Genomic DNA, 15,727 nt, shown 5'->3' with positions numbered 1-15,727 from the left:
CTATTTATTACATAATATCCCCCTTTACATAACCAACAATCTGCTCCGCACAACACGGCACCATGCGTTTCTCTTTCGTGACTTTCTTTTCATTCCCGTCACTTCTTCTCCGTGACGACGAACATCGCTACGTTCCCATCAAAGAAGTCATCTTCTATCACCGTCCGTCGACCCACCGCTTCTATTCTATTCTACAACATGACGCTCCCTGGCATTCTTCATTCGCCTTGCATCCAACGAGCTTCCCCATAGTGACACTCCTCGCCCCTCATCACCACCGCTGCGCGACGACGTCGGGTAACATGATATCCTTTCAGGAGAGGTTCGCCTAGACGGAGGCCATTACGGGTTGACGCAAGGATGGTGCATCTGTCTTTAGAGATCACTGTGCCTCGGGATTTGTGCCAAATGACCGAATCAAGCGGCGGTGTAGATGTCTAAGCTGTTCGCCAGTACTCTGTCTGGTCCTCTTCCCTTCGACCTAGGGCATTCTCGCATATAGGTAGAGAGCGTCACGTCACAGATCGCCTGGTAAGTCCCATTCCCTCTCATTATCCATTCCGCATCCCAGTCCCATTCTCTCTCATCGTCGACCCCACATGCTAATATACCATCACAGCCCGTGTCTTTTTCCGAGCCCAGTCCTTACTCGAATCCAGACCAGCCGTGCGACGCACTCAACCAAGAGAGCAATCAGTACGGGAGAGAAATGGATTACCTGTTCGCCCATCTCTTTATTTCACGCCGGAAACAAACTCGCAAACTATGCAACAAAGCAAGTGGACGAGTCAAACAGAGATCACAGAGGTCACTCTCAGACATTTAATCGACATGACCGTCTTGTCTCTTTGGAGAAGAGTGGTAATAAGGGCTGGTTGCTCAGTGCGCCGTTACTTGTAAGTCTGGTTACGCTGCGAATCAACGTCTTAAGGCTAACAGGATATCTACAGGCTGCCTCTCGGGCTGGTCAATTATCTGTCGCGAAAGCACAAATGCCAATCAACTCTTACACCGGGTGAGTCCACCGTTGTTTTCCGCTGCTTTCCCCAAGCTGAGACAGATTCTTTCAGTGGATGATTGGAAAACAAGCAGTAACACCGTACGCGCTGCTCGTGGAGCAAGCGTCAAGTGTACCCAAAATTTGCAATAGGACGGACTGAACATCGACCCAAGTAACACTTACACCAGTCGGTAAGCCGCTACCAGTCCCTCTCAGTCGTCTCAGAGGTCTAACGCCCGAGTGTTCCAGCTGCCTTCTTCCTCCCCTGATTCCTGTCATCGCTACGCTGTCTCCCAATTCTGAGCAGCACCAAGAACTGCACCAAGCATCGCATCTCTACCTACCCTTCTCTTCTGCCAAAACGTCCATCCCTTCCTGCCATTGCCTTCTTTCATCGGCATACTGCCCCTCATCTCAGAACTCCATCACAACTATGTTTTCTTCAACCACACTGCTATCGTCATCAAGTGCAGTCCCCCGTTTTCGTCGGTTTCTTATCCGGTACACCCTATGACACAAAGTTCTCCACATAACTGCTTTCTTATCCGGATTTGGTGAGCCATTCGTTATCTTTTGCATCATCTACTAAACTGACCTACTACTGTCAGTACCGGCCTTGCCCATTGACCTACTCTTTACGCCTCTGACGCTGTCTTCGTCGCTCTTAGGTTCTCATCACTTCTGATGGTGCTCTCAGTCGTCTCAGAGGTCTAATCCTCTAATCCTCTAATCCTCTAATCCTCTTAATCTCTTTTTTCTCGCCATATGTTATCGTCTTCGTAAGTACCTTTCCATCCCTCGCGCTCGACTATGACTGACCTGTTTCAACTTTCCTGTAGTATCGACGACTTTTTGCACTACTCTCCTTACCTAGTCGACGCTTTTTTTGCCCTTGGATCGACGTCGTCACCCACTGGAACGTAAGTGCTCATCCTTACTTTGACATAACATCGATAACTGACTAGCCATTAGTAAGAACGAGACTATGCCTTTCTCAACAACGCTGTTACCGTTGCCATGTGTGATCTCGCCGTCTTCTTTCGTCGCCTTGTCCTATACACCCACCAATGCAAAGTTATTTAGATAATTGACCTCACTATCCGAGTTGCGTGAGTAATTCATTACTTTTTGTACTGTCTACTGACATGATATACCTATGGCAGCGTGCCTCGCCTATTAAACTACTCTCAAGCCACCGACACTGTCTTGATCATCCCTCATTAGTGTCGACCATGTGTTGTCTGCTATCAACACCTGATGCTACTTTAGTTTCGTGTCCTCGGTCGTTTGTCTACAGTTGTATTTGGAGCACATCTTCTTTGTCTTCATCTTACCGTCATTCCTATGCATCCTTTATATTAACTCTGTTTAATATACGAAGCTATTAATCTTTTTCGTTTAACAATATCAAATTCTCATAATGATTCTCATTAATAAAATACAAACACAAGTATGAATCTTCTTCACCAGACTCATATACCTTATTCCAATTATAACCCCCTTCTCCATTGGGTCTAAGCACAGCAATATTGACCCTCCACAGCACGCCCATCATGTGCAAGGTTATGTCGTCACCCCACTCATGATCATGTTCTATTCGATCAACATACCTGTGGTACTGCACTAGGTCGCTGAACCGGCCACGGTAGTGATGGCTGTATACCGGTTCCCTCAAGCCAGCAACAACCCTCCTCCTGACTTCATGGTACGATGTCATGCCACCATCCAAAGCCATAGCGAATGCTCTGAATTGGCAGTTGCCATCGCCCTCAGTCCAGTTGGTATGTGCCATCCGTGGTTGAATTGACAGGGGCACAATTTGCTCAGGGTTAAAGGAAAAACGAGTAGGAAATTGTTTAATTGCTTCTACAACGCAGCCTCCAGAGGCTGTCGATGTACCCTGTTTGTTTGATCAGCAAATTCCACTTTCAGGAAGCTGCCAATGAATTTACCATATTCTCGGCTTGTACTGTTGCCAGCTCAGGTTCTTCTGAAGGGTTATTAGTCATAGCTACGGTCGGAGTCAGGCCGATCGCTGAGCGATCCACTGCCCCATCATGAACCAATTGAGCAAAGTAGCGCAAGGCCTCTTGTTCAGTGAGAGTATGTCTACAGACAGCACATCTCAGACGGAATCGTTCCCTGCCTCCAGCAGAATGGTACCGATGCTTGGGGTCGTCCTTGTTAACCTGACAGGGCAAGAAGTTCCCCTTGAACTGACTCTTCATTATTTTAAAAAGTTCTACGACCTGTTCATGAGAAGGCCACTGGGCATTTACCTCTTGAAGAATTGAATTGACCAGTGCTGTTGTCGGACTTGGACTTCTTAATACAGGTAGGTTCTCATATTCAAATGATCCCTCACGCATGTCCCTTACATCGTACAATTGAGTGGCTGAGGGAACAGCCTATAAAAGTGATAAGTTAAGTTGCAATTGGATATATGAAGTTGACATACCACGGGTTCTGTTGCCGGAGCACCTTGTGGCTGAATCGCTACATTCCGTCCTGCAGTGATAGGATCCTTTGAGGTAGGTATTCGGTAGGCAAAGGTATTAGGGGGTAAGCCTATAACGGTATACGGAACAGCACCTTGAAGAATCAGTTGAGAGAAATATTCCAGGACTTGAAACTGTGATAAGATGTGTCGGCAAGATAGATCATTACACCTTAAGCGGAAACGAGATCTGTCGGCATATGCTTGATAGACACCACGGCTATTTTTTTGGCATGGCAGTACCCCATTTGTGATATGCTCCTTCATGAGGTCAAACAGCCTGCGAAGTGAAGCACTGGATGAATATTTCGCTGTCAAGTGACCCAGAATAATCTCCCAAGCAGTTTTTTTGCCTCCATCATCTGGTTCTCGCCACCAAGCCCCAGCTTTGTGTGAACATGTGGGGCGTCTTCTCCCAGCATTCCAACCCAAGGCTGCAAAAAGATCCGTCACAACCTGCTGTCTGAAACTCGAAACCTTGCCTTGGTTTGCCCCAGACCAGACGTCCCTCGAGTTTGCAATCGCGAGCATCTGGACCACATTCCGGATCAAGTCCTCCTTGGTGATTACGACTGCTTCAAGTTTGAAGCGCTTCATCTGGTCGTCGGTCGGATTCAACCATCGTTTGATATCGAAGAAAGGCAGATTCTGCGCCTTTTCTCGGGCCTCTTTCAGGCTCCGAGCTTTCAACCTGACTTCTATCCTGAATCCGCCTAGCTCTTCTGGGTCAAGTTTGGCGAGGTTATCAATCATAGACCCTATAGTTGATCTCCTATCTTTCAGGGTTTGAGTGATATTTGGATCGTTTGCATGAAGACCGCTGTTGAAGGATTTGAGCACATGTACTAAACACGGGTAGATCTTGACCTTGTAGTCCTCGCCATGGTATCGCAATTCGATGTTCACAGATCCAAAATCCATCGACCTTGGAATAACCATCGGATAGACTGTCATCCCTGAAGGGATTGAACCTGGGGCCCGGAAGAGGAAGATGTTCGTCGATCGTGTAGTGACTCCAATATCCCACTCGTTTAGCTCTGCCAACGGGTGACTGACTTGGGCTGGTTCACCGATAATGAATTGAGGCAGGAGAGGGAGTTTTTGGCCATAAGCTTGTATCCTGATTTCCTCACATTCAATCTTTCTCAAGCAATGTAGCAAAACCGGCATGGCGAAAAGTGCGTTGCCATAAGTTGCACTGCCTTTATGACGAGACTCCTGAATCGTTCTCCATCGCTTGAGTTCTTTGAAAAGGGGCGTCTTAAACTTCCCATCAATTGACATTCTGGACCCTGCGTATCCCAATGTAATCCACCCAGCAAACCTTTGATTGTCTTTGATCTTATTGCCGCGATTAGCTTTCAGCATTATAAGTGTCTGAGCGGTGCAAAAGTTCTTCAAGTAGTACTCTGGTGAGACTGTGACAGACCATGCATCCACATCTTCCACTTCACGCTGTAGAGAAGCCATAATGGTCCGCTGAGAACCTTTAGGAAGTTGACTGAGGCGCTTAAAAGGTTGCAATCTGGATGCAGCTTGTTCTTCATCACTAAGGTCATTTTCAGCGTCGTCCCCAGAGTCTGAGCTTGCACTGTCCTCGTATAGAGACCCACTGCCGACTGATACCGCACCATCCATGAGTGATTCTGATGAGGATAAAACTGAGATGTGTGATCCGGATGCAGAAGATGATGATGGTGCGAGAGATCCAGCTGGTGAGAATGGAGTGCATGGTCGGGCTGGAAAGGGTGAAGGTGACCCAAACCCAGTGGGAGAAGTATGCGTTCTGGCAGATGAGCTATTTCCTGGGGGACATGGAGATGGGACAGTATGTGATGGCCTTCTCTTTTTCTGACTTCGTTGGGGGAGTACAACTTCAACTGTATTGCTTCGGCGTTTATTATCTGCTGACATCATTCAGGCTAAAATAAGGTCAGATATATTATATTCATCAATTACATAGCCCTAACGGCTCACCGAACAGATGTGTGCACCAGTTTCCAGGATACGCTGCAGAGAATGGTATCAGCTTTATGACATAAATAAGTAAAGATCCAGACCTCAGAAATGCCCACAGATGTGAGTGTAAAAGGTTAGTTATTCACTGCAACGGCGTATTCGATGGTAGATGTGCACATGCAGTGGATGATTCATAGATGTGTTGCAGTGAAAGCTTGATGTGTAAGCGTTTGCGTGGGAACGAAAGCGAAATCTGCCTGATGTTTTCACCAAACCTCAGTGGCACGTCCTCAAACAAGTTGATCCCGCTTTTTCTAACCCAGTCTAAAATCTAGCATTACATAATGGACTATTCCCAAATCAATTATGTAATGTGCAGATCATTGTTATTTTAGGTTGCGTCACCTCTGCATAAATCCCCGTTATCCCCCCCGCCCAGGGGGCCCCAGAGCCCCACCCAGTCGTCATCAATTGGCATTACATAACTATCATTCAGCAAACCTCCACTTTTTACGACATGTAACATCCATCATTTTCCAACGCAAAACCATACATATTCCTATTACAATGCATCTCCCATGCCTACCCTTTTATGCGTTAGAAAGCTCCCACCTTGGTCTATCCCATCACCTAATGACCCCTCTTTAATTCTAGGCAATCGCCATGAAAGTGGGCAATTAGACGAAACCTCAATTAAAATTACGTAACCATTGTTCGTCGAACGTCTGAAATGCGATTGTTCTCCGTCCAACGACCCATGAACTTCAAACGGCCATAAAACATCCCCCTTGAAACTCCCCTGTTCCCTTTTTGCATATTCTGGTAGAGAATCATCCACTCTATAACCCTGCTCAAACCCCGGGCATCTCCCCGCCTGTTAAGACTCGGTATAATGACTTTGACTTGCCGTCCTAACTGTCGTTCAACCATTGCGATATAATGCTGGGTTTTATGGAATGCTTCAGACTTGGCCTTTAGAAAATAAAGATGGACCTTGCGTGTATAATCATCATAGCAGGTGAGGAAATAGCGACTGCCATTGTGGGACGGAGTTGATGATGGACCCCACAGATCAAGGTGAACTAGTGCTAAGGGTTCTTGGGCGTGCACGGAACTGGGCGGAGATGGTAGACGAGTACCTTTACCATGAATGCATGCCTCACATTCAAATCCAAGCAAATCCTTCTCCGGTACCTCACGCAGACCCGACAACCTTCCGCTCCTAGCCAGCTTAGCCACGCTTCGGACGTTGAGATGTCCTAGGCGACAATGCCAATCTAGCAGGGCGTCAGTAGTGGACGCAAGGTACACAGACGGAGAACTCGCCTGAAGGGTGTAGAGCCCTTTGTCGGAAAAATCAGAGGCTAGGAGGATTTTACCAGAGGCGTCGAGCAGGAGAGCAGCCCGTCGGGTGAAAAGCCACTGCGCACCGGTAGGCATTCTACAAGCGGAGAGGAGGTTCCAGTCAAGACCAGGGACCACTAAGACATTGTGGAAGTCAACACCTTGAATGGTGATACTGCCTCTTTGGGTTGACGGGAGTAGGGATCCATCGCCGATGCGAATGTGTTCCGTGGAGGCATGGCGGACGTCGTGCAGGAGGGAGGGATCGGAGACCATATGGTCGGTCGCGCCAGAGTCGATGACAAAGGTGGTGGAGGGCGAAGAGAGGTTGGGTGCAGTGGTTTGTGCCAAATAGGCAGATGACACATCCGACTTGTATGTGTCAGCCTCGGCTAGCTTAGCTTCGGCTACCTTTCCTGCCTTGATTTCTTTTTGACGGTGTTCGACCCAACAGTCCTTTGATGAGTGTCTACTTGGACCATGCCAGATACAATACTGACTCTCCCCAGCATTGTCCCCCTTTTTTTCTTTCCTTCTCTTACTATTCACTGTTGATTTCGACTGTGCCAATAGGGCCATCCCGGCCTCCTCTGCGACATCTCCTTGGGCTCGGACCCACTCGCCAGAAACCTGGGCAATAACATCTGAAGTGGAGAACTTCGTCTGAGCCCACAGAAGTTGTTTGATTGGGCGGAAGCTCGCCGGTAGAGCATGTAACATGGCATATGCACACTGTTGGTCATCGACAGACTGTGTCTGCTTCAGTTGGGCGAGCGCAGAGCGAAGGGTTGCAAGGTAGGGACGAGGATCGGCACCTTCCGGAATTCGAGTGGTCCAGAGAATAGAGTAAAGTTCTCCAACTCTATGTCCAGTGGCTTTTGAATATGATCGGTTCAACTCTTCCCAGAGTAGTTTGGGATTTGGTTCAAGAAGATTTTTCACCTCAGCTGATAAGGCAGCCTTTACTTGGGGAGAAAGATATCGAATAACGATGGAGTAGGCCCGGTGTTGGTTTTGAATTTTGGCATTGAGGGTATTGAGCTCATCAGTAGTGAGAACTCGAGGAGATTGGTTGGGGTCACCGGTAGGAACTGTGACAGGGATATGAAGAACAGGAGTTTCATGAAGAGTGGACATAAGACAGAGTCCAAGGAGGTAGGCTTGGATATCGAAACTCCAATCACTATAGTTGTCTTCCCCCATAAGCGGAGAAATCTTGGCCGAGGCCGTTTCTTCCTTGGGCTCAGACATGGTATTGCTGCTCGAGAACTGGACGAATTTTATGTGCTGGTATGAAGTAATTCAGGGACGGGAGGCAAGGCTCATAACCTGTCGAACTGGTCTTTACTTAGCACCTTCGTACAAACAGTCTCGTAGAACAGTGTACTAGATAGTGATACATACCTGGTCTTTACTTAGCACCTTCGTACAAACAGTCTCGTAGAACAGTGTACTAGATAGTGATGAGAAAGACCAGAAAGTTACAAAAAGGAATATTATAATGGTATAGAGTCTGATCGAAAATAGACTACGTAGTCACCTATCTAATTAAGGGACTAGACTAGCGAACTCCGACAGAGTGGGCGTGTTGAATGAGCGAGAAGATGGGAGCCTGAGGTACAGAGTTCTGGGAGAGATCGTTTGTGGCGTGGTTGGATCGGAGTTGCGTGACTATTTTCTTTTAGATTCTACGATAGTCTCTTTCTTTTCTTCATGCATCCATAGACACCTTACAACAGAAACAACATAGTTAATCCAAAACTTTCTTTTCATATTGTCTCTGACTTTCCAAACCCCTCTTCTTTACGTTGACTCCGATCTCCTGCTCCGCTTCTCTGTGGTCTCAAGCCCTGCACTCTTCTCCAATTGTTCAGGCTCGGACGCTTGCTCTTTTCCAGTGTTCTTAGGCTATGTGATGGAAGACAAGTGTTGGCAATTAAACTTGAAGAGACGCATGTAAGGAACAAAGAGACGTACCACCCGAGCAACGTAATAGATAGCAACAGCGGCCACCGCATTGAAGATCACGAAGATCCAAAGAAGACCGAAGTCTCTCCACCTGAAAATGAAAGCGAATATCAGCACCGACCTATTACTTGTCCGGAACGCGGAAGCCAAAGTTGCAAAGAACTCACTTATGGCTATAATAGATATCAAACTGAGCCAAGAAGGCATTCGTCTCACTCATGGAACAGAAACTGCACCCAGTCGTGGCATCCTCGTTGGTCAAATATCCTCCAGCAGCTGCGATGTAATTTGACATGTATTGTCCGCAAGTCCGTCCGGAAGGCGGATTAAACGTTAACAACTCATTGTCGGCACAGACGATGTTGGTATTGGCGATGGCCACACCCAACATACCCTCGACCAGATACGTGAACGGCGATACTCGGTACATGAAGATCCAGAAGTGGGGGAAAGTCTCTTTAGTTGCGAGAACACTAATCATGGAGAAGAGGCCAAATCAGCAAACGCTCTAGGTGTGGAGGTGCAAAAACAGGCCAAAGGAAGAACACCCACCCGCAGAAGATAAGGCACATTAAGAAGAGAAGGTTCGCAATGTTACCAGCTGTCTCCGCCGTATCTATACCTGCCACAATCATAATTGCGAAAGTCGATGTGAAGAGCATGAACATCTCAATGTAGAGGAACATGAGAGCACCACGGAGATGTACAGCGTCTGTTGGAATCGCGTTTCGATAGTAGCCAATAGGATAGTACCAGGTGAAGTAAATGACAACACCCATCAAGACTGTAGGACAAAGCGGCGTCAGCGTGATTTTCGGCAAGAGGAAGGATAGGATTTGAGGGAACATACTGGACCAAGGAATTTCAGCGATGACATTGCTCATGATGAAGACTTTCCAAGAATATGTCTTTGACGGTCGCTCTCTCACTTCGTACAGGCTCCTTTGTGTCACCTGAACGTGAATCATCAGCGTTGCACTTGGCGGAGTCCCATCACGAGAGACATACGAAGTTGGGTAACATCTGCTGGACAAGTTGACCGAAAATAGTAAAGAGCTAAAGATTGGGAGTTAGCGCAATCCTCCAACACGACAGAGACTAGGATAGCTCACCATGAAGACGGAGAAAAGCTGGTTCTGTAGGCCCTGTTGCGAGGTTCCACTCTTGAAGAAACTAAAGCCAATGAAAAGCCCCTAGCACGGCATATTATATTAACGAGTTGTTTTCATTTTGAAGAGGCAAGAAGAGAACGTACGGAACCAATGCAGAGTGCAGCCTTAGCCCAGATATAACTCGGCGTCCTCCAGTGCTGTTGCCAAACTCGCCAAACAACAATGATAAATTGCTTCCACAACGGCGCGGCAAACTCTGCGTATTCTGCCTTGATCTCAGCCTTACTCTTCTCCTGGGTCTTATCCTGCTTCGCAGCATCTCCCTTCCCTCCGTTGGTCTCTTTAATACGAGCAAGCTCACGTCGGACCTCTTCTCGCTCAGGACTGTTGAGCCACGTTTGATGCCAGTCGGTAGTGCACTGGGAGCCGGGCGAAGCACCGATAGCTGACAACATCCATTCCGCCGGGTTCTCTCCAGGAGGACATTTCTCAGCGCCATTTCTTTCAAAGTAATTGATTAACGTCCTTGACTCTTTGCCTACTTCGCCAAAATAGACGGTTTTGCCGCCCTTGGCAAGGAAAAGAAGACGGTCGAATTGCTCAAACAACATGGCGGAAGGCTGGTGGATTGTACAGAGGATAGCTTGACCGTGCTCAGTGAGTTTGCGGAGGAGGAGAAGAATATTCCAAGAAGTTTGAGAATCAAGACCAGAGGTGGGTTCGTCAAGGAAAAGAAGGAGGGCAGGCTTAGCGACGAGCTCGACGCCGATGGTGAGACGTTTCCGTTGTTCGACATTAAGACCTGAAATTGAGTCAGAACATGCGAGGTGACTGAAAGACAAAGAGCAACCGACCAGTACCAGGTACACCAACGACAGCATCGGCGTACGCATCCATCTCCAAAAGTTTCAAGACCTCTTCCACATACTCAAACTTCTCCTCCTTGCTAATGTGATTAGGCTGCCGAAGGAGAACACTGAAACGAAGGGCTTCTCGAACGGTGCTGGTCTCGAGGTGGAGGTCTTGCTGTTGAACATAACCAGTCTTTCGTTGGAAAGAGATGTCTCGTTGCTGACCGTCAACGAGCATCTCACCAGTAACTACACCCATTGTAACACGGGTGGCCAAGACGTCAAGCAGCGTGGTTTTACCGGCACCAGATACACCCTATATAGTGGTTAGCTACTACGAGGCAGGTGCCACGATTGAAAAGATGTACCATGAGGGCTGTGAGAGTTCCAGGCTTTACCCATCCATCAACATGATCCAGAATCCTTCTTTGCTCTTTTTTGATTTTGATATCGTAAACGACATCTTTCCAAGAGAAGATGGCTGTTTGTCGCTGGATGATACCAGCATCTGCTCGGTCTGCTCCTGTAACTTTCGTTTGTACGTTGCCTCCTCCAGCGTACTTTCCAGGTTCAGGGTCGTCAGAGTTATGCGAGGCAGTCGATTGGGCTAGAAGAGTGCGAGGGATTTTGCCACGCGGGAACACGAGGATTTCACCTTTTGATTTCTTGGCGGTAATCAGCTCTGCAATAGAAGTTAAATGAAGAACAAAGAGCGTATCCACATGCGAAGAACTCACCAGTGGCAAGTAGGTAGACAGCGGTCAGGAAAAGGAAGAAACCTATAAGGATACCGAAATTCCTCCATTTATGAGCGTGGTAATACTCGTACGACCCATTGATATATGCGTCACCGTTCACCACAGAAGATCCGGCAACGGAACCAACGGTAGAACAGACGCGCTCTTCACCTGTAGCTCCCTCATATCCAGGGCCCGTAGGCACGAACACGGAACAAGCATACTCTCGATCATGGAACTCATTGATCATCAAGCTTTCAAAACCATAAGCAATAGGGTCAAGATAGTTGATCCATCGAGCCCAGCCGCGCATGTTCTGGACATTGATCGCAAAACCAGTGTAAATGACGAGGGCGAGGATCATGATAGCCGCGGGCGCAAGAGCTTGGGTCAAGGATCGACTAAGGCTGGCGATAGACCGGAAGAACATGGACATGACCATAGTAAGGGTGAAACTGATGAGCATAAAGAAGAAAAATGGCCCTGAATAAATAGTCAAGCGCTGCCCCAACGCAGATGATAATTAAAAATCACTTACCAGGCTCTCGTCGAAGATTGGCCATGAAATACAACGCCAAGTTGAAGCAGATACAGTTAAGGACTTTATACGGTATATCGGTAAGGGCAGATGCGATAGCTTCGGTTGACGGGTGATAAAAGGCGTATCGTGAATGCTTCTCCACGATCCCTCGTTGAGCGTATAGGATAAGAATCTATGTCGGAAGTCAGCCCAGAAAAACGATACCTTTTGAGATTTACGGCTCACTTCAAGTGCAGAACCGAAAGCACTCATCAAGATGGCAAAAAACAACAAAGCGCCTCGAGAGTAGAAACTGGTGGTATTTGACGCTGAAAAGATTCATCAGTGTCGACACATTAGATTTATTCGGCACATAGACTAACGCATGTTATAGAAAACAGAGCCTACGATCAGAGCCATGATAAAGTTACCGAACAACTGGGTAAGAGTCAAACTGGGATCCGCCCTCAGACGCTGGAAGCCTCGTCGAAGACAGAGCTTTACTTGGCCACCGTAGGAAAGGGTATAAGGAGACTTAGCCCGGCTATAAAGGGTCTCAGCCGCCGCGACTGGTAAATCAAAAGTGTAACTTGGTAGCTTACAGATGTTTCGACTGTTGTGCCCTTCGAGATTCCAAGAACTTATCGTAGTTCTCGCCATGAACTGGATATTTTTGCTCAAACTGCGCAATCTGCTCCTGGAGCTCGGCATACTTGTTACTCTTCTTCCATGCAGCAGCAAATTCTTGAGGTGTAGTTGGTACCTTGCCTTCGAAACCTTCTCGGGGAGTTCGCTCGGAAGCACTGGTAAGAGAGGTTAGGAAGTCGGGAACGGTTTGTTGGGAAGGGCAATGGAATCCCATGTCGACGAAAAACTGCTTCGCCTCAGTACACTTGCCGAAGAAAATTTGCTCGCCTTCATAGAGGACGGAGACCTTGTCGAAGAGGTCGTAAGCCCTTTGAGGCGCTTGATAGATGGCGACAACGGAAGATATGTCCATATAATCAGCGTTGATACGAAGATTTTTACAGAATTCGATGGCGTTGGCGGAGTCAAGGCCTCGGGTGGAGTTATCCCAACACTGAAGAGGAGCACCGGCAAGAGCAGCCTCGGCAATAGTCACTCGTTTTCGTTCACCACCTGATTGAAGTCAGTTTCTGCTTTGGCTCACAAAGTGAGTTACTCACCACTAACACCTCGAACGAAGTCATTACCAACGATCGTGTTGAGAGTGTGAGTGATACCAAAAACAGACATGACGACATCTCGCAGATGTTTAGCGTAGTCCTTCTTAGGAATGCCATTGGGTGTATGACGGGGAGCCCTAGCTTCGGCAGCGAAACTATACAACGGTTAGTAAACACTTCAATTAAGCCAAGAATTACGTACGATAAAGTCTGCCCTACTGTAAGATTGGGGAAGTGCACATCTACTTCGGCGGTGTAGATAGCCTCTCCTCGAAATTGACCATACATCTGCTTGGGAGTGATACCTGTGGCCGGTTGGCTTTATGAATAAATCATAACTAGAAAACACACCTCGATAGTTAAGTTCCGAAGACTCATCGATGTATATACCGTTCATTTCTCCCGCAATCGTCTTGAGCATAGTTGAACAACCGCTGCAAAAATAATTAGATTATAACCAAGTTGAGATTGTATGTAGCAGCACCTTCCAGGAGGCCCCAACACCACTAGCATTTCACCAGCCTCGATCACACCGTCAATCCCATTCAAAATCTGCACTTTGCGCTTGCGGTTGCCGATCAAGTCTCTGAGAGCTCCCAGTCCTGCGAGAGCTAGATTGCCAACGGTCTTTTGGTAGTCTGTATAGTCCGTCAGTGAAATGCCAGACGTCATGTGGAGCGGCTACATACCGGCATCAGACCCATATCCAAAGACCCCTAAATTCTTGAAAGACAGTCCCGCCTTCCTCGGGGGGGATGTTGTCTCATGAGCGCGGAACATCAACTTCGTCCACTTCTTCGGATTGAAGTTGCTAGAGAACGGGTCGAGATCAGAGTCTTTCTGGTAAGTAAAGACGTCGCCAGTAAGTTCTTCGGCAATAGACTCGCCTTGAGGGGCTTGTGAAAATCCAGGACCTAGAGCGCCAGTCTGGGATCGTCGAGACCATGATCGAGCAAGCTGACCGAGTTCGCGATTACGATACTCGTCGGTGGGGGAGGGAAGATTGTCGTTGGGGTGATCGTCGTAATAGTGACTTCGAGAGGTCGTGCGGTTAAGAGCAGCGCCAGCCGAGTGCTCGGTACGGTCATACGGCCCCATGGCCCCGACACCTGCGAAAGCCATAATAAAGGACGGATTTGTCGCTGGTGAACGATTGCTTTAGAAAATGAAAAGGATTGAGCGCGTTGAAAACAGTCATCGATCGCATATATAAGAGCCAGAGAATTTGTGGGAGCCGGTGATAGGTGACGAAATGATGTGCGCCTTCCATATGTCTCCAACGGGTAACTAGTAGGTCCAAAATATCCAGTCGGGGCCCGCCCGCCAAGATAATAAATAAATGTAAAAAACAAAAAGCTACTACTTCATTTTCCGCCTACTACTCTTCTTATTTACGTATGACGAAGTAGTGAGGTGGATTTGGAGTCCATGCCTGCGTGACTAATAGCCGACGGCCAGAAAGATTTCGGTCGCCGCCGCAAGACTCGACGGCCGCCGGCGGAAAAATGCGGTATTGACGTAAACGTAAGTGCTTATTACGTGCGCAGACACGGCGGTCTACTTACGAGTACTATTGGACCAATTATTGGTCGAGCGAGGATGCCGTGGTGACATAAAATACGTCCGTCCAAAGAATAAGGAGGTAATAAGTTTCTTTTTGAAGCTCTCAAGGCCGATGACCGATGAGAGGGATGCAGAACATGCCATACGCGATGTATAATTAATTATGGGAAGGAGGGGCCATCGGCTGCGATGGAAAAATCAGCCCTATTAATTCTTTTCCCTTCCTGCCTCTCTATCTCGCATCCGAATTTTATAAAAAAATAAAATAAAAAAACCTTCCCTTCATCAAGTGCTCAGCGTTCAAAGTTTGCATCGTATTCTTTTTGATAAACTTTGTGTTTGGGTATAATTATTAGACGAATGATCTATAGCGCTAATGCCAGAAGTAAGGACGAGGCAGGCGAGGATAAGGCGGGCAATGTATCCGACGGAGACCTGTAATGATACCATGTGTACCTCATAGGTCACAGCAGTAGTAGGACAAGGAACGATGGAACTTGGATTGTGAATCTATGTTGGTGTACATACGAAACGAGGCATTTGTTATCATTTGACCTTCATAAGCGGGACACGGTACGCGTCGTTATTGAATCCAGACCTACGAAACCACATTATTTAAGAATTTCTCGCCATGGAGTGTCTCGCTTAAGCGCAAACTGATGTCATGGACAAACCGTCACAATAGTACGTTTCAAATATGGATTTCTTATTTTTCATGGCTAATTCTAATTCTAATTTTTTTTCCAATTTTGATTCCGTTTCCTAGTTTTGGCTGAGAAAAAACTAGCAAGCGCCAAAAAACAAGAAACCCACGATTTGCACCGTTCTAGTTCTTCTTTCCTATTCTAATCCTAGTTTTTCGGGAAAAATGCAAATAAATTCATGCCTCAAATATTCATGTCTGCATGTTGAGGTCTTACGTCATGTTCGACAAGCTATCGACAACGGACACATCATTTCTTCCCACAAAAAGCACAACTTTGCAAGTC

General features: G+C 47.3%; 3 protein-coding genes and 1 pseudogene across 3 annotated transcripts; 1 reads left to right on the top strand and 3 right to left on the bottom strand.

Moving 5' to 3' along the window:
• Positions 1 to 481: 481 nt before the first annotated feature.
• On the top strand, positions 482 to 2,345 carry CNB05790 (annotated as a pseudogene).
• Positions 2,346 to 2,362: 17 nt separating this feature from the next.
• CNB05785 (hypothetical protein) lies at positions 2,363 to 5,713 on the bottom strand. The gene is made up of 4 exons (XM_024658911.1): positions 5,558 to 5,713; positions 5,475 to 5,507; positions 2,953 to 5,419; positions 2,363 to 2,900 (listed from the first exon to the last, which is right to left on the bottom strand). The coding sequence occupies exon 3, from the start codon at positions 5,412 to 5,414 to the stop codon at positions 3,375 to 3,377; it is 2,040 nt and encodes a 679-aa protein (XP_024514251.1). The 5' UTR covers positions 5,415 to 5,419; positions 5,475 to 5,507; positions 5,558 to 5,713; the 3' UTR covers positions 2,363 to 2,900; positions 2,953 to 3,374.
• A 244-nt stretch (positions 5,714 to 5,957) lies between these two features.
• Positions 5,958 to 8,187, bottom strand: CNB05780 (gag-pol polyprotein, putative). The gene is made up of 2 exons (XM_568996.2): positions 6,783 to 8,187; positions 5,958 to 6,733 (listed from the first exon to the last, which is right to left on the bottom strand). Exons 1-2 carry the CDS (start codon positions 8,049 to 8,051, stop codon positions 6,716 to 6,718), a joined length of 1,287 nt encoding a protein of 428 aa, XP_568996.1. The 5' UTR covers positions 8,052 to 8,187; the 3' UTR covers positions 5,958 to 6,715.
• Positions 8,188 to 8,489: 302 nt separating this feature from the next.
• CNB05770 (xenobiotic-transporting ATPase, putative) lies at positions 8,490 to 14,681 on the bottom strand. The gene is made up of 20 exons (XM_568995.2): positions 13,865 to 14,681; positions 13,660 to 13,813; positions 13,527 to 13,609; positions 13,378 to 13,480; positions 13,176 to 13,330; positions 12,591 to 13,128; positions 12,372 to 12,532; positions 12,235 to 12,317; positions 12,007 to 12,181; positions 11,469 to 11,951; positions 11,100 to 11,413; positions 10,735 to 11,047; positions 10,024 to 10,682; positions 9,881 to 9,961; positions 9,777 to 9,824; positions 9,619 to 9,721; positions 9,321 to 9,552; positions 8,936 to 9,241; positions 8,778 to 8,859; positions 8,490 to 8,708 (listed from the first exon to the last, which is right to left on the bottom strand). The coding sequence occupies exons 1-20, from the start codon at positions 14,295 to 14,297 to the stop codon at positions 8,604 to 8,606; spliced, it is 4,611 nt and encodes a 1,536-aa protein (XP_568995.1). The 5' UTR covers positions 14,298 to 14,681; the 3' UTR covers positions 8,490 to 8,603.
• Between the last annotated feature and the right edge of the window lie 1,046 nt (positions 14,682 to 15,727).

The sequence above is a fragment of the Cryptococcus neoformans genome, assembly GCF_000091045.1.
Source record: "Cryptococcus neoformans var. neoformans JEC21 chromosome 2 sequence".
NCBI classification, from domain to species: domain Eukaryota; kingdom Fungi; phylum Basidiomycota; class Tremellomycetes; order Tremellales; family Cryptococcaceae; genus Cryptococcus; species Cryptococcus deneoformans.
Note: the sequence above shows the minus strand (reverse complement) of the source record. Positions and strands in the feature narration are given on the sequence as shown.